At 40.8% G+C, this 19996-nt stretch overlaps 1 protein-coding gene across 4 annotated transcripts in view; it reads right to left on the minus strand.

Annotated features, from left to right (window-relative positions):
• LOC124798422 (retinoblastoma-like protein 1) overlaps positions 1–4750 on the minus strand; it is a 177932-nt gene extending 173182 nt beyond the window's left edge. For all 4 annotated transcript variants that reach the window (XM_047261825.1, XM_047261824.1, XM_047261827.1 and 1 more), the window contains exons 1-2: positions 4552–4750; positions 3932–4071 (exon numbers count right to left, since the gene is read on the minus strand). In XM_047261825.1, the coding sequence (XP_047117781.1) occupies positions 3932–4071; positions 4552–4689 (278 nt within the window). In that variant the 5' untranslated portion in view covers positions 4690–4750. The remainder of the gene's footprint in view (positions 1–3931; positions 4072–4551) is intronic.
• Positions 4751–19996: the final 15246 nt, after the last annotated feature.

The raw sequence follows: 19996 nt of genomic DNA on the forward strand, positions 1-19996 counted from the left end.
TAAAAAGGTGGCTAAAACATTCTTCATAAGTAATCCATACTACACAGTTAAAGGTTACTCAGAGAACATGCAGTAACTGTTAATAATGAAAGGGGATAACTAACATCCGGTCAGTAAAAATGCACTTAAAGAGTGTTGGTTGCTTTTTCCGTTTTGCACTGCAGTTGATTATTGGCGTAGTAAATGATGGGAAGTAACACAACAAATCATTGGACAATTAACACAAGATGGTGTGGAACCAATGAGAAAATATAGTTAGGTAATTGTCATGATGTCTAGTGTATGAAATTATGTAACGGCATAGCTGAACATGTAGTGCACAATGCTGTTAGATATAACAGAATATTCTGTAAAATTTAAACTGTACACTTCCTGCTTAATCCTATCAAAAACTGGGACATTCTGAAAATATCCCAGAAAGTTACTGAAATGATCATCAGGCTGCTTTCTCCTACAGTCACATTTGTTGGCTTCGCCAACTCACAATGAAACTATAACACTGGAATATGAAACACTAGCCCAGGAAATCCTGTCATATTCTGACAAACATACAATAACAGGATTAAAGACAAAAACCAACAACCAACCCTATAATCCATAATACCCAGTTCAATAATAGTCCATCTTGCACTCTCCATGTCTAAAACAAAAAGCAATCAATTTGTATCTCCACCAAAACAAGGCATTACATTCAGCAACTCTCATTGGTTATAATATACTATCAACTGATTGACTACGACTAATGGAAATGAATTGCCAACTGCAGCACAAAACAGAAGAGCTACATACACCATAGGGCCTAAATGCTTTTACAAAAAAGCATGTACCAAGATATACAATAGATGACAATAATGTATTGTCATTCTCCTGAGGTCAACATCTCACTCATCAGGGGAAGATGCCGATTCAATTTTTCAGGTGGAATGAGGTGAGGTCATGAAAACGTCCATAGTGGATAGCTGTACGAGTTGTTCTCCAAAACATCTGAGACTTTCACTGCAATGGTCAAACTTTTAGCAGTATGACATGCTACCAAAGCATGTTTCAAGGTACTCATCTTAGCTACTGGGACACAAACTTGTGTCATCTTTGGCATATGCAGTTGTGAGTTGCAGTGGTGGGTGTCCTGATGTGTTTCAGCGCTTCTGTGAATTGTCACATGGATAATGTGAAAGAGTAACAGATTTGCATTAACTTCTGTTTTAGATAGAAGAAAACTACAGCTGAAGCCCACCAAATGCTGACAGAGGCATTTAGTGAGAGTGCACTGAGTCAACCAAAAACATTCAAGTGGTTCAAGTGGATCACGGAAGGCAGAGAATCCGTGGAAAATAATAAACATTCTAATTGACTGTAGACATGCACAATACCAGAAATGATCATGCAAATGTGTGACGCAATTCACAAAGTTTGTAACAGACTTGGGGTGTTGTAAGGTATCTGTCAACAAATTCTAAGTGATGGACTGAACATTAGATGAATTGCAACAAAGTTTATCCCTTGCCTTCTCAGCATCAACCAACAAAACCTCAGGATTCAGACGTGCGTTGAGCTGCAACAAAGAGTTCAAGGGTGTATCCAGAGTCATAACAGGTGATGAATCTTGGGTCTATGATTTTGACCCTGAAACAAAGCAGCAATCACCACAATGGAAAATGCCATCTTCTCCAAGGGCAAAAAAAGCTTGACAAGTTCACAATGAGATGAAGGCAATGCTGATCTTTTTTCGACATTCAAGGTGTATATCTACCTGGCCAAACTGTCAATGGGCAGTTTTACTACGGGGTTTTGAGGTGGCTGAGTGAGCGCAGAAGGCCAGAGCAATGGAAAAGGAAGACTGGTTGGTGCACCATGACAACACAGTCGCACACATCTCACTCATTGTGAAGAATTCCTAGTTACATCCAACTTTGCAACAGCCCCACACCCTCGCAACTTACCAGACATACCCCATGCAACTTCTGCCTGTTTCTAAAGATGAAAACTTCATTAAAAGGGGACGCATTGATTTGATTGAAGACATCCAAGTGGAATTTCAATGGGCCCTGAACACTTTTCAACCTGCAGACTTCCAGGAGTGCTTCCAAAAATCCAAAAATGGGAACAATGCTGAGATCATTGTTTACGTGACCAGGTTGACTACTCTGAAGGTGACGGAGGACATTTTCTGTATAAAATTCTATATAAATCTAAGAATATTCTACAATAGGGATCAACTGAATGAGGCAGTGCAGTTAAGGCACTGACATCATATTTGGAAGGTTGGAGTTTCCTCTGTCTAGTCATCCTGATATAGGTTTTCCCTAAATCATTTCAAGTAAAGGCTCGAATGGCTCCTTCATCAAGGTTGCGGCCATACTTATATATTGTGTGTGTCTGTATATTTTGAGCTACTTATTTTCACTGTATTTACAATGACAAATACATCATCAGATGCCCCTTTGATGATAAACACACAAAAAATGTCACTATTCTAAAATCTATGTGAAAGAAAAACAGGCCTGCAGTGCTTAACTGTAACAACTGCTGCAAAAGATGGCTACACAAACAAAAGTAGGCTATTAAGGACACTCTGCAAACTGAAGGTGCTGATAATTCCTACACTGTTCACAAATTTTCATTTTAAACTTGTAGCATACATCATACAAAATAGTTTACTGATGACAAAATATTTCACAGCCGTAGGCCTATATACTGGTTGCAAACAGGCTATATATTTAGACATAAAAGCATTAAATTTGTTTGGGTTTTAAGGGCATTTAAAAGAGCTTAGCAATCTTTCAAGTCAGCACACATACCACATGAGGTAATTTAATTATATCACTATTCTTACACCGAAAGATCATAGTATTTAAGAAATGAGAAGTTAGAAACTGCAAAAGCCTAATCACCTTTTTTTCCTTGGAGAATTTAGGTTAATAATAATTAACAAAAGTGAGTTCAATGCCTTAAACACTGTAACACCTTCCCCTTAAGGATGATGCTACGCAGCAGACAAGACTGGTGATTACATTCTCTTATACAGCATTTCATTTGGACTATGCAACAACACCCAGTGGTTAAGTTACAGCACATATGTTTTGGAGGTGTTGGTTACAAAGCTCTGTGGACGAATCCTCATTTAGGTTATCTGTGGTATCTGTAAATCACTTAATGATACAGAAAATTTCCTTTTAAATGTGTCCATTCACAACTTTTGCTGTATGCCTAATAGCAACAACATGATGTTCAGGTCTAGTCTAAATTCTCCGATTCATTTCAATTTTAACAGTTTGAAATGTCCGGCTACATTCTCAATCATCAAGTGTTATCTGGGCAGTCTTTGACTGTCAGTAATGAATATTTTACTTCATGAGTAGGCTCCATGGTGAAAGAAGCACATTTGGTGCACTGTAAATAGCTACGTAAAAGATCACGCCCCTAACGTCTTTTGGAACACAGGATTTCACTGCTGGAAGTTAAACAAAAGAAGATAGAAAAAGTATAGAGAGATGGCAGAAAAAACACAGGCAATTATAATAAGTTAGAGACATATTACATGACTGATCAATTTTAGACATAAAAAAGAATCTCACATATGCCATTAACTACTTACGACAGTTGTTACAATTTGTCTATTACCGTATTTTAAGACGAACTGGGTCATTTACACATCCAATATGCAAATATGTTTCAGTGCACTATCATCTGCCTATCCAATATGCAAATATGTTCCAGTGCACTATCATCTGCCTATAAATCATCTGCGGAATGGGCAAGTTTGGCAGGCTATTCCCAAAACAGAAGCAATGTATGCTTTAAGAGACACTTACTGAATAACAATGATTTGTTTATTATGCCTAAATGTGATGGTAGACTAATTTTAAGGTAATGCACCACTTGTAATTTTTTATGGCACAGCTGTTCCCAATAATTGGTAGTTTCTCCTTACCTCAGTTTGCAAAGTCGAAGTAATCTAGTTAAACTCACACAGTTGCCTTCAATTACAGATCCTGGTCTTCCTACTGTTGGCAAGGATGTTCTTCGACAGGCTACATACAGGGCACAGCCTAACCAATGGATCTGATCACCCTATTATAAAAAAAGGTTTAAAATTAAAAATATATTACTTTATAATGCCAAATGCCAGAGGCAGACACACACAATTCACTGTGAAGGATCGGTCACTAACTCGTACGTATCTAACCACAAACACAGTTCTGATTAATACATTGTAAATGCTATAAGAAAACTTTCATTCACACATAGAGGTACTGCTTTCCCAATATGAGGGAATAAGATACAGGTAGAGCCTCATATACCAGGTTTATGAAAATTTAAATGCAACTAAACTATGCTCTTTTGAAATATTACTGTAATGAGCACTGCATGGTTAGCAGGAGCAAATGTAGTAGTAAAATTCTTTACATCTGGGATCATTTTCAGTTTGATGGACGCGCGGAGTAGATATAAGTGTCACTACAAATGAAATCTAAAAATCGCATATGCACTAGGGGTACACATAAAACTTTTCACACAAATATTTCACACTGCTGCTATGTGTATACTGGCCTCTAATGTGTAATTCTGCCGTATCGTTTCGTAACTTTGCCATGCTTCTTCTGCGGCATCTTTATCCATATTCAGGTTCGTACATAATTCTTGATATCTTTTAAACGTGTTTTCTTCGGGATTGTCCAGTAACCCCATCGTCGTTTAGCCACTTCCCAAACACACACCCACACCAACACCTCCTACAGCACCCACTCACTGTCGTAGTGTCGTCAAGCTGGCGGGAAATGAAACCGCTTCGCGCTAGTGTACGAGAGCGACCGAAAAGTAGTCCACTACTTCTTAACTCCTATACAAAGATATTTCGTTGCAATACCTGCATGACCAGTTTTAAGTCTTAAATTAATACGGGACTGAGGTCCACTGAAGTTACTGTACATAAATTTTTTCGAAATACATATATGGCATTTTTATGACCCTAAAACGGGATTTCATTACGAGGAATAGCTACGTATTTCTGCAGCTCTAGTAATTACAAATCTTCCCAGAGATTTTTGCTCTCCTCTGGTCCGTCTCACGTTAATTTGATGATTCTGATGGTTACTAGAAGGCGAAAACTAATTTTGTGCAGACGAAATCCACGAGCGCGCCAATTCTTGCGCGCGGACGACGTTGCGTGTATTCAGGCGCTGATTTTAAAATACAACGCTCTCTATTCATAAACACGTAGCTTTCAGCACCGACGCTGTGATGCCTTCATTTAACACCCATAATATGGAGGGTAATTGCTGTAATGGGCAATGTTCCTGTAAAATGTGAAGACGAAGCTGTTCAATACGACGTGCTCCTAGTCATTCAACCGGTAACTGTCTTCTCTTGACGGTTTGGGAACAAATATGAACTTTGGCTTTGAATAGCCACCTCGTGCAGACGATCAACGGACGGATATAGCTTAGATTACCGAAGTTACATTTTCTATTTAATTCCATTACTTTCATCTACCTAACGTTACAGTGCGCCCTGTTTTAACTCACAATCAGTATTCTAAGTTACAGTGAGATTGTACCGGTAGTTTTCAATATTTAACGTAATTTGTAAAATTGGCGTTGATAATGGTTCATTTTCCCATTTATCTTTCAAAATACTTTCATCGACTGACTGACCAGGGCACCTGCCTATAATTAGTAGTTGCTCTGTCTCTGTTATCTCGCATTTGTTCGACGTTTTCCCGTATAGTTTCTACGCGTATTTGAATTAAGTTCGCGAAATTAACACGTTTGTTCATTTTTCTCGTAACGTCTAGTATAATTCGTAATAACTGACGCGTAGCTAGAAGATTTGCGTTTGTAGTTAAATTACTATAGTTATGTTATTGACTCGAATTCACAAATAGCAGCTGGACCCGCCCCGCACAACTGAATTAATTCTTAGACTAGATTCGTAAATATGACTGTCGAATGACATTTGATCAATAAAGCATTCATAAACTAGGAAGATCCCGTTCTCTTACCTACCCCTTCCGCCATCACCATAGCTGTCAACGTAACTGGTAATTTGTAAGGGAAAAAAAATGGTTCTGGGTGCTACAAAAATAACCGGGGAATAAGTTGACGTGAGTCACCCCGTGGCCGACTATCTCGCTTGTTATACAGGGTTCTGGAAATCAGTTTGATGATTAGCCCAGCAAAGCCATACATACATTCTGTTCTCTGTCAAAAGTACATAATGTTTATGCTCCAGTGATTCTGCCATGATCAAATGTTCGCTTCCTACAAAAAAAAAAAAAGGCAACACAGACAGAAAATGTCTGAGGAGTAATTTAATATCTCTTCCTTCACGGCTGCTATTAAGTGTCGACGATGAGGGACTGCTGTTCAGACCACCAGGAATACATATGAGGTGCGGCGAGTAGTCATCTGTGGAGGTAAGATAAAAATCACAATTATTTTGCCAATGGAAATAGCCAATAATGAACGTAGAACATTGCAATGGTACCTATATCACTATATTCAATATTTATCCATGAACTAAACCGTCCATTAGTGTAATAGGTTTATTTCATGTTTCAATGATAATTTAAAAAGCTATTCGCAGGATTTTAGCGATTGTGGACTACTAATAACTGCCGGCCGGAGTGACCGAGCGATTCTAGGCGCTACAGTCTGGAACCACGCGACCGCTACGGTCGCAGGTTCGAATCCTGCCTTGGGCACGGATCTGTGTGATGTCCTTAGGTTAGTTAGGTTTAAGTAGTTCTAAGTTCTAGGCGACTGATGACCTCAGGAGTTAAGTCGCATAGTGCTCAGAGCCATTTGTAATGTATACCTGGATCATCACTTGAACTTGGTCCTAGAAGCTTTCTAAGTAGGCTTTCCTGGGATAATTTGTGTCTATCTTCAAGCGTCTGTCAGATTAGTTCCCTCAGTATCGTCGTTACTTTCCCAGGGATGGAACGAACCTGTGACAATTTGGGTAGCCATTCTTTGTATCCGTTCAATACCACCTGTCTGTCCTGTTTGGCACGGGTTCCGCACAGTTGAGCAATATTCTACAATGGGTCTTGGAAGTGTTTTGCATGTAGTCTCTTTTGTAGACCGATGAACCAGAGTCTATCAAGATTTGCGACTCACTCTGAGGATGGCCAGACGTTACGCGGCCAAAATATTAGTGGAAAAAGTAGTCTCTGCGTTACTGCACGCCCGAAATTTAATGGAGTATTAATTACACCACAAGAAGTAAAAAATGTACATGTTACACCTAGGTATTTATAAGAGTTAGATTCCAACTGTGGCTCTTTGATATTATCTTCATTGGATCGTATGTTTATTCGTTTTGTGAAGTACACAGTTTTGCATTTCTGAACATTTAAAGCAAGTTGTTAATCTTTGCACCACTTTCAAATCTTATCAAGATCTAGCTGAATTTTCAGGGAGCGTTTCGCCATAGACGACTGCAGCATCCGGAAAAATCTGAGGTTACTATTAATATGGTCTGCGAGGTCATTAATATGCAACATGAACTTCAAGGCTTTCGACACATTTCCGTGAAGAGACCCGAAGTTACTTCTACATCTATTGATGAATTTCCATCTAAGACAATTTGCTGCGTCTTCCCTACCAAAGAAATCCTCAATTCAGTCACAAAATTTCGCTTAATACCCTATACGATCGTACTTTCGATAATAACTGTAGATATGGTCCATTGTTAAATGCTTTTCGGAACTCGAGAAATAATGCATCTACCTGACTGCCTTGATCCTTGGTTTTCAATGTGTGAAAAGTGCGAGTTGGATTTCACATGACCGATGTTTTCGGAATCCATGCTAACTAGCATGAAGGAGGTCATTCTGTTAGAGGTAATTTTGTGCCCGGAATACGACTAAGACTCTACAGCAAATGAATATCAAGTATATTGGCTGGTAATTTTGTAGCTCAGTACTGCCAACCTTCTTGCATACGTTGTGACCTCCGCCTTCTTCCGACTACGAGGCATTGTTTTTTTGTTCGAGGGATCTGCGGTAGATTATAGTTAAACTCCGCCCAAATTCAGTATAGAATATGATACGAATTCTGTCGGACTTAGGAGCTTTTTTCAATGTTAGTGACTTCAGCAGTTTCTGAGCGCCATTGGCACTAATACGTAATTCACCCGTCTTTTCAATGGTAGGGGAATTGGATTGGGGTAACACTTATCTTTGTAAAGGAATATTTGAAAACGGTGTTAAGCATTTCTATTTTTGCTTTGCTACTCTCTAGTTCAGTTCGTGTCTCGTCGGTTAGTGACAGAACACTAACCTCGGTGTCACTAACAGACTATACGTACGTCCAGAAGTTCTTTGAGTTTTGTGAAAGATCTTTCAACAATTCTCTGCTACGGTAGTCACTGAAGATTCACGCTCTGCTCGTCTGATAGCCAAACGCGTTTCGTTCGGCATCGCTCTCTATCTAAAGCTATGTTTTGTTTTCCGCCTATTATGCACTAGTGTATATTTCATCTGAAGTTGCTTTATTGTGCCTGTGCTCCATGGAGCATCCCTCCCATTATAAACTACCCTGCTAGGTAAATATCTATCAAGTGTATGGTGAACTATTCTTCTAAGGCTGTGCTACAATTCTGTTACATGCTCCTCTCCACTCTAAATATTCTAACTTCCTCTCTGAGATACGACCTACTGCTTTTTATGTAGTTTGAGAAAATATAAATCCTTTTCCTTGTTTGAACTGCCCCTTGTACATTCGTAATCATTGTTGCTGCAACTGCCTTATGGTCACTGATACCAGTTTCGACGTAAACGTTCTCAAAGAGGTCAGCTCTAGTTGTTGCCATTAGATATATTCTGTTTCCATTACGAATGGGATTCAGAAACATCTGTTCTAGGTGGTTTCCACAGAAGGCATTTAGTATTTTTCACAGGGTGTATCAAAATAGTATTACACCAACTGAGCCGGCCAGAGTGGCCGTGCGGTTCTAGGCTCTACAGTCTGGAGCCGAGTGACCGCTACAGTCGCAGGTTCGAATCCTGCCTCAGGTATGGATGTGTGTGATGTCCATAGGTTAGTTAGGTTTAATTAGTTCTAAGTTCTAGGCAACTGATGACCTCAGAAGTTGAGTCGCATACTGCTCAGAGCCATTTTTTTTAATACCGACTGATCGTTGGCTCCTCCAATGATTACGGTATGACTGGGGTACTTACGTACCAGTAAACTGAGATTTTCTCTTAACTGTAAAGTTTTCAGTTACATCAGGAGGTGTGTACGTTGGTCGATAAAAGGATCCAGTGTTAATTTTGTGTTCACACGTAATGCTGAGTTTTGCTCAAACAATTTCGCATGTATCTTCAATTTCTATCTCGGTAGATCTGGGTTTCTGGCCTACTGCGAGCACTACATCACCTCCATTTTCCAAGTCGATGTATGCGCTTAAATTTCCCTCCCGTCAGTTTCGGGTTTTAACCAGCTTCCTGTACCTAGTATGTAAGTTTCACTGCGCTTCCAACTCTGACATTTCATTGCGAATTCTTCGGCAGTAATTTCGGTCAAACACAGACTTGGTAGCAGAAGCCGGGTAGAGTAGGTCAGGATGATCGGACAAGAATTTAAGGCCAGTTTCTCCATAGATTTCTCCCGGTGTCACCTTGCCCGGTAGTTCAAATGAGAAAATAACCGATCAAGATGTTTTCATTAGCACTGGACCGACATTCGGAAAGAGCGGAGAGCAAAGTGTTGTTCGTGCAGAATTAGGAATTTCACGGTTGCCCGACAACAGCTAAGGCAAATGTCTGGGATGGGTCCTCGAAATAGCTACGGCCGATTTTGTTCATCATACTTTACCTCTTCGAGGAATATGTCGTTATGTTGTGGAAGTGTCATGCACCTTACAAAACTGGTGAAAATATGGCTACATGTTGGTGATTTAGGAGTAGTTTTCAGTTAGGTACTTACATTATATTTAAACTACGGTATTGTCTGCACTGATTAACCACAACACACGCATAAAATACTCGTACATTTACATTTGTACTCTGCAAGGAGAGTATTGCTGGTACCGCTATGATTTACCTGTTCCAATCGGTAATGATGATCGGGAAGAACAGCTGCCGGTAAGTCTCCGTATAAATTCGAATTTCTCTGATTTACATCTAATAATTATTTTGCGGAGTATACTATGTTGGTGGAAGTAACATGTTGCTCAGAACATCTTTACACAAACGACTTATCACTTAGTACCGTGCCCCCTCGTAACACCCCCTTTCCTCCTTTTTCCTCGTACACTTGCACTCGAGTAAGTTTTTTTACTAATTGTAATATGCATTGTATACAAAACTTGTACTTGGGAGCTCCTCTAAGTTAGGTGATACAAGCGGTCGCTAATAACTGGGATACCTCCTGTATAGAAAACATGGCACCTCTCACAGTTTGGCTTGTGTCAGTTGGGTCTTTAAACTGACCCTGTATGCACACTACCTGTCTTACAGTGTCTGCCACTACACTTTCATGACTGACTCCATAAAATTCTCACGTTTACCAAATAAATCCGCGACGAAACGCGCCACTCTTCTTTGCAGGCGAGGACCCAGGTTCGGTTCTGGTGGGGAAGGGGAGTCCTCAACAAACAGCATTTGATTTTCTGCTTGGGAGCATGAGAACTTGTGTCTCTAGGCAAGATACTATTTTTGGTAACGCAATTTCTGCAGCTAATAAGGCTGGTAGTAACATTTCATTATCTGGTGACTCATATACGAGTTCGAGCTGGTTATTTCGTATTTCAAAACAAAGCATTTCATTGATTGTGCCTGAAACTGGGAAATATTTAAGAGATGTTCTTAGCGATTATGTGAAGATTAGTTGAATTTCATAACCTAATATGTATGTTATTTGATTAAAAAAATATTTACACAACTTCACTCACAAAAGTAGACTACAGATTAACATCGTCCTACAGAACAAATTGAGGAATGTCACAGATCCCAAAATTTATTACATACGCCAGTCAAAACGTACACAAAAAAGGCTAAAATAGCAAAGCAGGATGTAGTTCTGATTTTTTGGTAGATTATTGGGATCAGTTATATTAAGTAAGAATCCAAGCATCGAAAAAACCTGTGCTTCCTGCGTAATACACGAAAAACTGCAATTCTTTTTTTTAGTTGTTACCTTATAACTCATAAACTTTGGGTTTTCCGATAGCTGTCTTTGAAGTACATTAAATATGCAACAGTTTAAGTACAGTTGCAGCTCTATACGGTCAGTAGTTTCCATCATATGAAACTTCAGACATTGGCCATTTTTTATCAACAATGAAAATGTTAAATTTTGCTCTAGTTTCTACCTGAACATCGGCATAACTGTTCATCCTGCGAGAAAAAAACCGCTGCGCCAATACATCACTAATGTAAAGAAATTTCGGGAGTATGTTCGTCAAGGTAAAATATTTGAGTGATTAACACAGCAAGATCACAATTTAATGTAAGCTTGAGAGAAGCTATTGCAAACGTGAAATGCTGATACACAACAGCCAGTGTAACCGCCAGAGTGTTGAATGCAAGCATTCAAACTTGTATGCATTGTTGTACAGGTGTCTGAGGTCAGTTTGTGGTATGGAGTTCTATGGCTGTTGCACTTGGTCGGTCAGTACAGGGACGGTTAATGTTTGTGGATGACACCGGAATTGTCGTCCGACGATAAAAGTCATGGGATACCTCCTAAATTCGTGTCTGGACCTCCTTTTCCCCAGCGTAGTAAAGCAACTCAACGTAGCATGCACTCAACAAGTCACTGGAAATCCTCTTCAGAAATGCTGAACCATGCTGCCTCTGTACCCGTCCACGATTGCGAAAGTGTTGCCGGTGCAGAATTTTGTGCATGAATGGATCTCTCGAATACGTCCCATAAATCTTTGATGGGAGTTATGTAGGGTGATCTGGTTGGCCAAATCATTTGCTCGAATTGTCCAGAATGTTCTTCAAACCAACTGCGACCTTTGTGGCCCGGTGACATAGCACACTGTCACCCACAAAAATTGCATCGTGGAATGGCTGCAAATTTTCTCAAAATATTGGAACATAACCATTTCCAGTCAATGATCGGTTCAGTTGGACCAGACAACACAGTCCATTCCATGTAAACACAGCCCTCACCATTATGGAGCTTGCACACTGCCTTGTTGACAACTTGGGTCCATGGCTTAGTACCGTGCTCGAACTCTACCACCACCGCTCACCAACTGAACTCGAGACTCATCTGACTAGACCACGGTTTGCTAACTGCAAGGCCCAAATGATGTGGTCACAAGCCCAGTAGAAGTGCTGCAGAGGTTTCCACCCTGCATATGCATAAAGTATGAGGAAGAGCAAATAGAAGAGGTTGACAGTCTTAAATTCCTGGGATTGCTACTTGATAATAAATTCAGTTGGGAGGAGCACACTACAGAACTGCAGAAACGCCTTAACAAATATGTATTTGCAATTCGAGTGTTAGCAGACATAGGCGACATAAAAATGAAAAAGCTTGCATACTTTGCCTACTTTCATTCCATAATGTCATATGGTATAATATTTTGGGGTAGCTGTTCAAGTCAAACAAAAGTTTTCAGAGTCCAAACGCGTGTAATACATATTATTTGTGGAGTAAATTCGCAGATGTCCTGTAGAAACCTCTTCAAAGAACAGTGTATACTAACTGCTGCCTCTCAGTATATTTACTCCTCAATGAAATTTGTCCTGCATAATATATATCTTTTTCCAACAAACAGCTCAGTTCATACATACAATACCAGGAACAAAAATGATCTGCACAAGGACTTAAAAAGCACTTACTTTAGTTCAAAAAGGGGTCCACTACTCAGGAACACTCGTCTTCAATAATATGCCAGCAAACATAAAAAATTCAGTTACAAATAAAGATCAGTTTAAAAGGAGCCTGTAAGACTTACTAGTGGCCAACTCCTTCTACTCCATTGACCAATTTTTTAATAGAAACAAATGATGTATTGTATATATATTCATACTATTCTACTCCATTGACGAACTTTTTAATAGAAACAAATGATGTTTTGTATATATATTCATACTATTAACATTGTTATTTCAGCTTTTTATATTTAAAAAAAAATTGACATGTTCCACATCCATGAGGATCTCCTCAGCACAGGTCTATGGAACGAAAAACTAATCTAATCTAATCGAGTTGTTAGCAAAGGCACCCATGTTGGTCATCTGCTGCCATAGCCCATTAAGGCCAAATTTCTCTGCACTGTCATCATTGATAGATTCGTCATACGTCCCATATGATTTCTGCAGTTACGTCACGCAGTGTTGCTTGTCTGTTAGCACTGACAACCCTATCCGACCGCCACTGCACTTGGTTTTTAAGTGAAGACTGTCGTCACTGCATTGTCTGTAAGAGGTAATGCCTAAAATCTGGTATTCATGGCACACTATTGGTACTCTGCATCTCGATATAGTGAATTCCCTAACGATTTCCGAAGCGGACTGCCCCGTGCGCCTAGCTACAACTACCATTCCGTGTTCAAAGTCTTTTAATTCTTGTCGTACACCCATAATCATGTCAGAAACGTTTTCACATTAACCACCTGAGTGCAGATGATAATAATAATAATAATTTTATTGTCTTTAAGCCATTACAGCAATAGACAAAGTCATACATATAATACAATACAGTACAGTACGTGCTATAGAAGGACAGAATTGTTAAGAACTTTACAGTTTAATATCACAGATCATGAAATCCTTTACATTGTAGAAGGGGTTTACAACTAACCAGTCATAAAGTGTTTGTTTGTATTATTGCTCTGGTAAATTTTGTATACCTTGTGGAAGTTTGTTAAATAATTTGTGGCCCATAAGTTCATAACTGTTAACTGATTTTGACAGTCTGTGGTAGGGCGTATAGATAGAACTGTTTGTCCTAGTGCTGTAACAATGTATATTTGCCCTGCGTTTTACTTTACGTAAGTTCTTTTTTGTGTAGATTAAAACATAATAAATATATAGGTTTATTACTGTCATGATTTTTTGTTGAGTAAACAAAGGTTTACAATGAGCCTTGTATGGTGAGCCTGTAATTATCCTAATAGCTTTCTTTTGCAGCAATAGTATATCATGCACACAAGTGGAGTTTCCCCATAAAATAATGCCATAGGATATGATGCTTTGGAAAAATGAGTAGTAAGATACTCTAACATAATTTTTAGGTACACAGTGCATTAATCACCTTAACAAATAGATTACCCTAGACAATTTACCGCTAATATACTTAATATGTGGATTCCAAGAAAGTTTATCATCCAAATATACCCCCAAAAATTTAACACAACTAGAATCATCTGATGGAAACTTGTCTTTTAAACTAAATACCATCTGCTGGGTTTTGCTTTCATTAAGCGAGAACCCATTTGCTTTAAACCAGAGTGAAGCTTGCTCAGTTGTCTCTGTAACACGTTTTAAGGCTATTAAGATCATTACTGCTGTTCAGAGATGTTGTATCATCAGCATAGAGTACTGTTCTGGATTTGATAAATGATGGCAGGTCATTTATCATTATTAGGAAAAGGAAAGGGCCCAGCACGGATCCCTGCGGAACACCTACCTCAACTTGTTCTATACTGGACATTTCTTTCCCAACACAGACGGCTTGCTTACGGTTTTGTAAATATGATCTTAATAGCTTAAGGCTGTTACCTTTAACACCGTGATGACAGCTCTGGCAATAACTCTCCTTTTCTGCTTACGTAAACTATACTACCACCATCTCTACACGTGCATATTGCTATCCCATGACTTTTGTCACCTCACTGTATGCTCTTGATCGGAGACAGGTCTAGTGATTGACTAGGCCAAAGCAGCATGTCGTACTCTGTAGAGCATGTTGGATTACAACAGCAGTATAGGGGCGAGCGTTATGTTGATGGAAAACACGGAATGCGGTTTATGAGTAGCAACACTACAGGTCGGATCACCAGACTGACGTACAAATTTGCAATCACTGTGCATGAGATAACCACATGAGTGCTCCTGCTGTCATATGAAACCGCACCCCAAACCATAACTTCAGATGTGTCTAGCATACAGACAGGTTGGTTTCAGGCGCTCCGCTGGCCGCTTTCTAAACAACACACGGCAATCACTGGCACCGACACAGAACCAGTTCTCATCAGGAAACCCAACGGACCTCCTCCGTGCCCTCCAATGAGCTCTTGCTAGACACAACTGAAGTCGCAAATGGCGGTTGTTAGGGATCAGTGGAATGCAGAGTGCAGGGCGTCTGGCTCGGAGGTGTCCTTGAAGTACGCTATTTGTAACAGTTCGTTGTGTCACTGTGGTGCCAATTCCTGCTCACATAGCACCTGCAGATGCAGTACGATGCTTCACAGCCATATGCCGAACACAATTTTCTTCACTGTCAGTTGCGTCACATAGCCGTCTTGAGCCCTGTCTTCTTACGACCTTAAATTCTCGCGACCGCCACTGCCAGTAGTCATTTAGAGGGGCAACATTCCTGCAAAGTCTTTCTGCAGTTTTGCAGAAAATCAGCTTCTCATAGCCCTGTTACACAACCTCATTCAAACTGAGTGACGGAATGAGGTGTTGATAATGGAGTCTGTGTTACCTTAAAGGCATTGTTAACTAACATCAGGTCATCACGTCCAATCTCATATGTAACTAATGCTCGCGACCATGTTTAAAGCAAACCTGATTTGATTCATCGTTCCATCCTTATCCGGCGCATCCACCACCACCTCCACCAAAACCACCTCCTCCCCGACACCCAATGTGGCTTTCGACCTCCCTTCATTGCTGATGACCAACTCCTCCACCGCACTCATCTCCTCTCCCTCCAGCTTAACTCACGTCGCTCCACCATTTTTGTCTCCCTCGACCTCGAAAAGGCCTACGACCACGTCTGGCATCCCGGTCTCCTGTTTAAGTTCCAAACCCACGCCCTTCCTGTCAACTACATCCGTCTGATGGCCTCCTTCCTTTCCCGCCGCCCCTCCTATGTTACCATCCATAATGCCAATTCCCACACCTTCTACCCCTCTGCAGGTGTGACCCAGCGCTCTGTCCTTTCCCCTCTCCTCTACCTCCTGTACACGGCAGATATGCCCCCCCCCCCCCCCCCCACTCCAGCACACCTCTTGCAATATGCCAATGACACCGTATTCCTCGCCCTCGCTCCTACCTTCCAACAGTCCCAAAACCTTCTCCAGAATCACCTTGACCTTTTTGCCGCTTGGTGTAACCAGTGGCTCCTGAAAATCAATCCTTCCAAGGCATCATAGGTCGTACCACTCGCTCCTTCCGGCTCCTGGATTTTCTCCCTTAACGTCTGCGCCTGTCCTGTCTGCCTCACCCTCACCCTCACCTAGCTTGGCCTCACCATTGACCGTCACCTCACCTGGGTCCCACATCTCCGCTCCATCCAATCCAAAGCCCACAACCGTCTCCGACTCCTCAAACTACTCTCTGGTCGGACATGGGGGTTGCACCCCTCTACCATCCTCCACACCTACAAATCCTTATTCCGTCCCATCCTTTGTTATGCCAGTCCCGCCTGGATATCTGCCCCCCCCCCCCCCCGCCAAAGGATTTGCGGGGGGAGAAGGGAGGTAGGGAGAGGTTAGGTGGGAAGTCCCTCCAGATCCTTGAGCATCATGCACTCCGCCTCGCCTTCCGTATACGCCTCCCGTCCCCCATGCGGATCCTCTATGACCTCATTCCTGTCCCCCATCTGCTCCTATTCCTCGAACATATCCACATACTCTACACCTCCTGCTGCCTTGATCCCCCTCACCCCCTGGTTGCTCCTCTCCTCTCCCATCCCCGCCCCCTGCCACACCTTCACTGTTGTGTTCCCCCTACCCTCCATCTCTACACCCTTCATCTCCTTTCCCAAGGTGGCTTCCATCAACTCCCCCTCCCGGATGATGCCCTCTCTCCCTCCATTTATCCCTCCTATCAACTCTGATCCTGACCCCCCCCCCCCCCCTGCTATCCTCCGTCCTTTCCCTGGGCTCCCTCTTCTCCCCCTTCAATCCTGTGTTTCTTCCCGCCTAACCTCTCCCTACCTCCCTTCTCCCCCCGCGAGTCCTTTGTCTTCCCGTCCTTTGCCTTCCCCACTCCATGTCGCATCTGCTCAGCACCTCCCACCCCTCTTATGGGCCTCATCCTCCATTGGCTCCTCCCCCCCCCCTTTCGCTTTTCCTCACTTTCCCCCCCTTTTTTATTTTCCCATTCTCTGGCCAGTTCCCCCCCCCCCCCCCCCTGCTCGCGGCTTTGGTATGTCATATTTTAGTGCAGTGTTCCAGTGACTGTTCAGTGTTGTTTCATCTTTGCCTGTGTTGCGAACAGAAACCATGCTGTCGCTGGGTGTGATTTTGTCTTTTGCGAACAGAAACCAGACTGTCACCGTGTGTTTTAATTGTCTGTCTATTATTTTCCCTGTCTGCTTCCTATGTATTTTATTAGCATCATCATCCCTTTGTTCTATGTTTTAAGTTCCACGATTTTTTTTTCACCATGTTACCCTTTGTCTCCGTTTTTGTCGCCTGTTTTTTATTATATATTATCTTCTCCTTTTTTAAAACAAAGTCTGTAGGCTGAAGAGTGGCATACTAAGCTGCTGCCAGCTCGCCCCCTTAGGGGGGAATCGAAATTCAATAAAGAAAAAAGAAGAAAAAAAAAAAAATCATTCATCGTAGTGGTGGCCACTAGCGCCACTCTTATGCGACTGGCGCGAAATATGAATACATCTTCCACATGTAGAAACATGCTAGCAAATTCAGTTTATGTCACGCAACTCGTTCTTGGTGTTGTGATTCTTTTTGGCCAGTGTAACTGAAGTTGTTGTAAATTTTATTAGCTTTAATTTAAGCTCAAAGTGAAGTCTCCAGGCCCAGTAGTTCTCTTGAAACCGTACAAAAATACAATGTCAGAAAACTGAATTTATGAAATAATGGGCCTAAAGACGTCTAATAACAAATGGCGGCCATTCAACGAAAGCAAAATGCATAGCATCGTGTTTAAAGGTTGGGTTGTACGTTTACACGAATTACCGGTATTATAAAAATTCTAGTGCACCTACCTAAATATGGACAAACAAAGTAAGTCGTCACTTCTTTATGTTGTTGTAATGCTGCCCTATTTATTGCAACAATAAGTTCCTTATTAAAGTTCTGTTGCCGATTCCCTCGCCCAGTTAACTTTACAGTATCATTCGGTTCTGTGCTCCGTGAGTTTCTCAGCTTGTTACCAGTCTAAGTGGCTGCAGTCATGGACTGTGCAGCTGGTCCTGGCGGAGGTTCGAGTCCACCCTCGGGCGTGACCGTAGCAGTTAAGTCACGTAAGATTTCACACACATCTGAAAAACATTTTTCAGTGTGTTACGTAAAATGTCTATTGCATCAGGTGTTTGTTTTATGTGTCAAAGAGCACTTGAGGACGGGAAAGTAAAAAACCTGAGAAACGTGGTGTGCTTTTGCTAATTGAAGTGAGTGTGATGTGGAGCCTTAATAAGAATCAACAGTTTTTACAAGTGTTAGATAAAGTTCATGTGCAGGAGGAGATACACAGTTCAAAGTAATGCAGCGACTATTGTCGTTGTGGCGATACACTTCCTGAGCCACCATTTCAAGATTATCAAGGGCATTCATGGACCCCCAAATCTTTGCTTCCTCTTTGGAGACAATATGATGGAGGCATGTATCAATCATCAAAAGAAACTGCTCAATTATGAAGGAATAGCATGTACAAAGTGCAAACATTGTGTGCAAAGGAAACGATTTTTGAAGTGGCAAATCATCAATTTGATGACCTAGTCACTGCTGATTCCACATAACACTCTGCATGTCACAAAAAGTTGTACAGCATGTCAACAACTGTTAGATTGAAAAGAAACTATTCAGAGCCAACAAACATTGCAGAATGCATGGAATATATTTATAAATACATTGCTTAAGACAGGGAAGATGGTCAGTTCTTGTTGAATGACCTCATAGATTAAATAAAAAGTGATTGCAAGCCTGACAACAGAGCTGTCATAAGTCACCTCATGAAACGGTATAGTAATAAGGCCATAATCGCAGAGGCTGGTCATGGCTGCAGCCATCACTTAGATTAGATTAGATTCAGTTTTCATTCCATAGACTCAAATAATGAGATGATTCTCATGCGAGTGGAATATTTCAAGATTTTAAACATGGCTGCAGCAGCAACTGTTAAAATTCTTCACAATAAAGGATGGCAGCCAAAAACAGTTGCAGGATAGAATTTTTTTTATTAAAATTCTATCCTGCAACTGTTTTTGGCTGCCATCCTTTATTGTGAAGGAGTGGAATATGTCAGAAAATGTAACATAAAACATTTGGCTATAATACTTACTACCCTGATCATTTATCAGGAGATAATCGAAATATGTTAGTACACTGCACTAAACTGGAGCAGCTAATATTTACAGAATTAACACTCTGTAAGAATGAAACACTGTTATGCACTATTAATAAATTTATCATACTCAAAATACCTAATCTTGACTGTTGTGACCAAGTATTGTCAGAACTGAAATCTAACTGACATTTTTACTTAAACTGGCTTAACAGTCTCTGTTAAGATACTCACCTATGGAGTAGGAGGGGTTGCCTATCAAAAAGACTTTCAAACCCCGTTTAAACCATGCTTTATCTGAAACAAAGTTTCTAATGGTTGCTGGCAATTTATTGAAAATGTGTGTTCCTGAATATTGGACCCCTTTTTGGACCAAGGTAAGTGATTTTGGGTCTTTATGTAAATTGTTTTTATTCCTAGTATTGATACTATGTATGGAGCCATTGGTTGGAATTAGAGGTGTATTACTTGCATCAAATTTCATCAAGGAATAAATATATTGAGACACAGTGGTTAGAATACAAAGTTCCTTGAACAGGTTTCTATAAGATGTTCTTGAATTTACACCACAAATGATTCTTATCACATGCTTTTGCACCCTAAAAA

Source organism: Schistocerca piceifrons, chromosome 5, assembly GCF_021461385.2.
Source record: "Schistocerca piceifrons isolate TAMUIC-IGC-003096 chromosome 5, iqSchPice1.1, whole genome shotgun sequence".
Lineage (NCBI taxonomy): Eukaryota > Metazoa > Arthropoda > Insecta > Orthoptera > Acrididae > Schistocerca > Schistocerca piceifrons.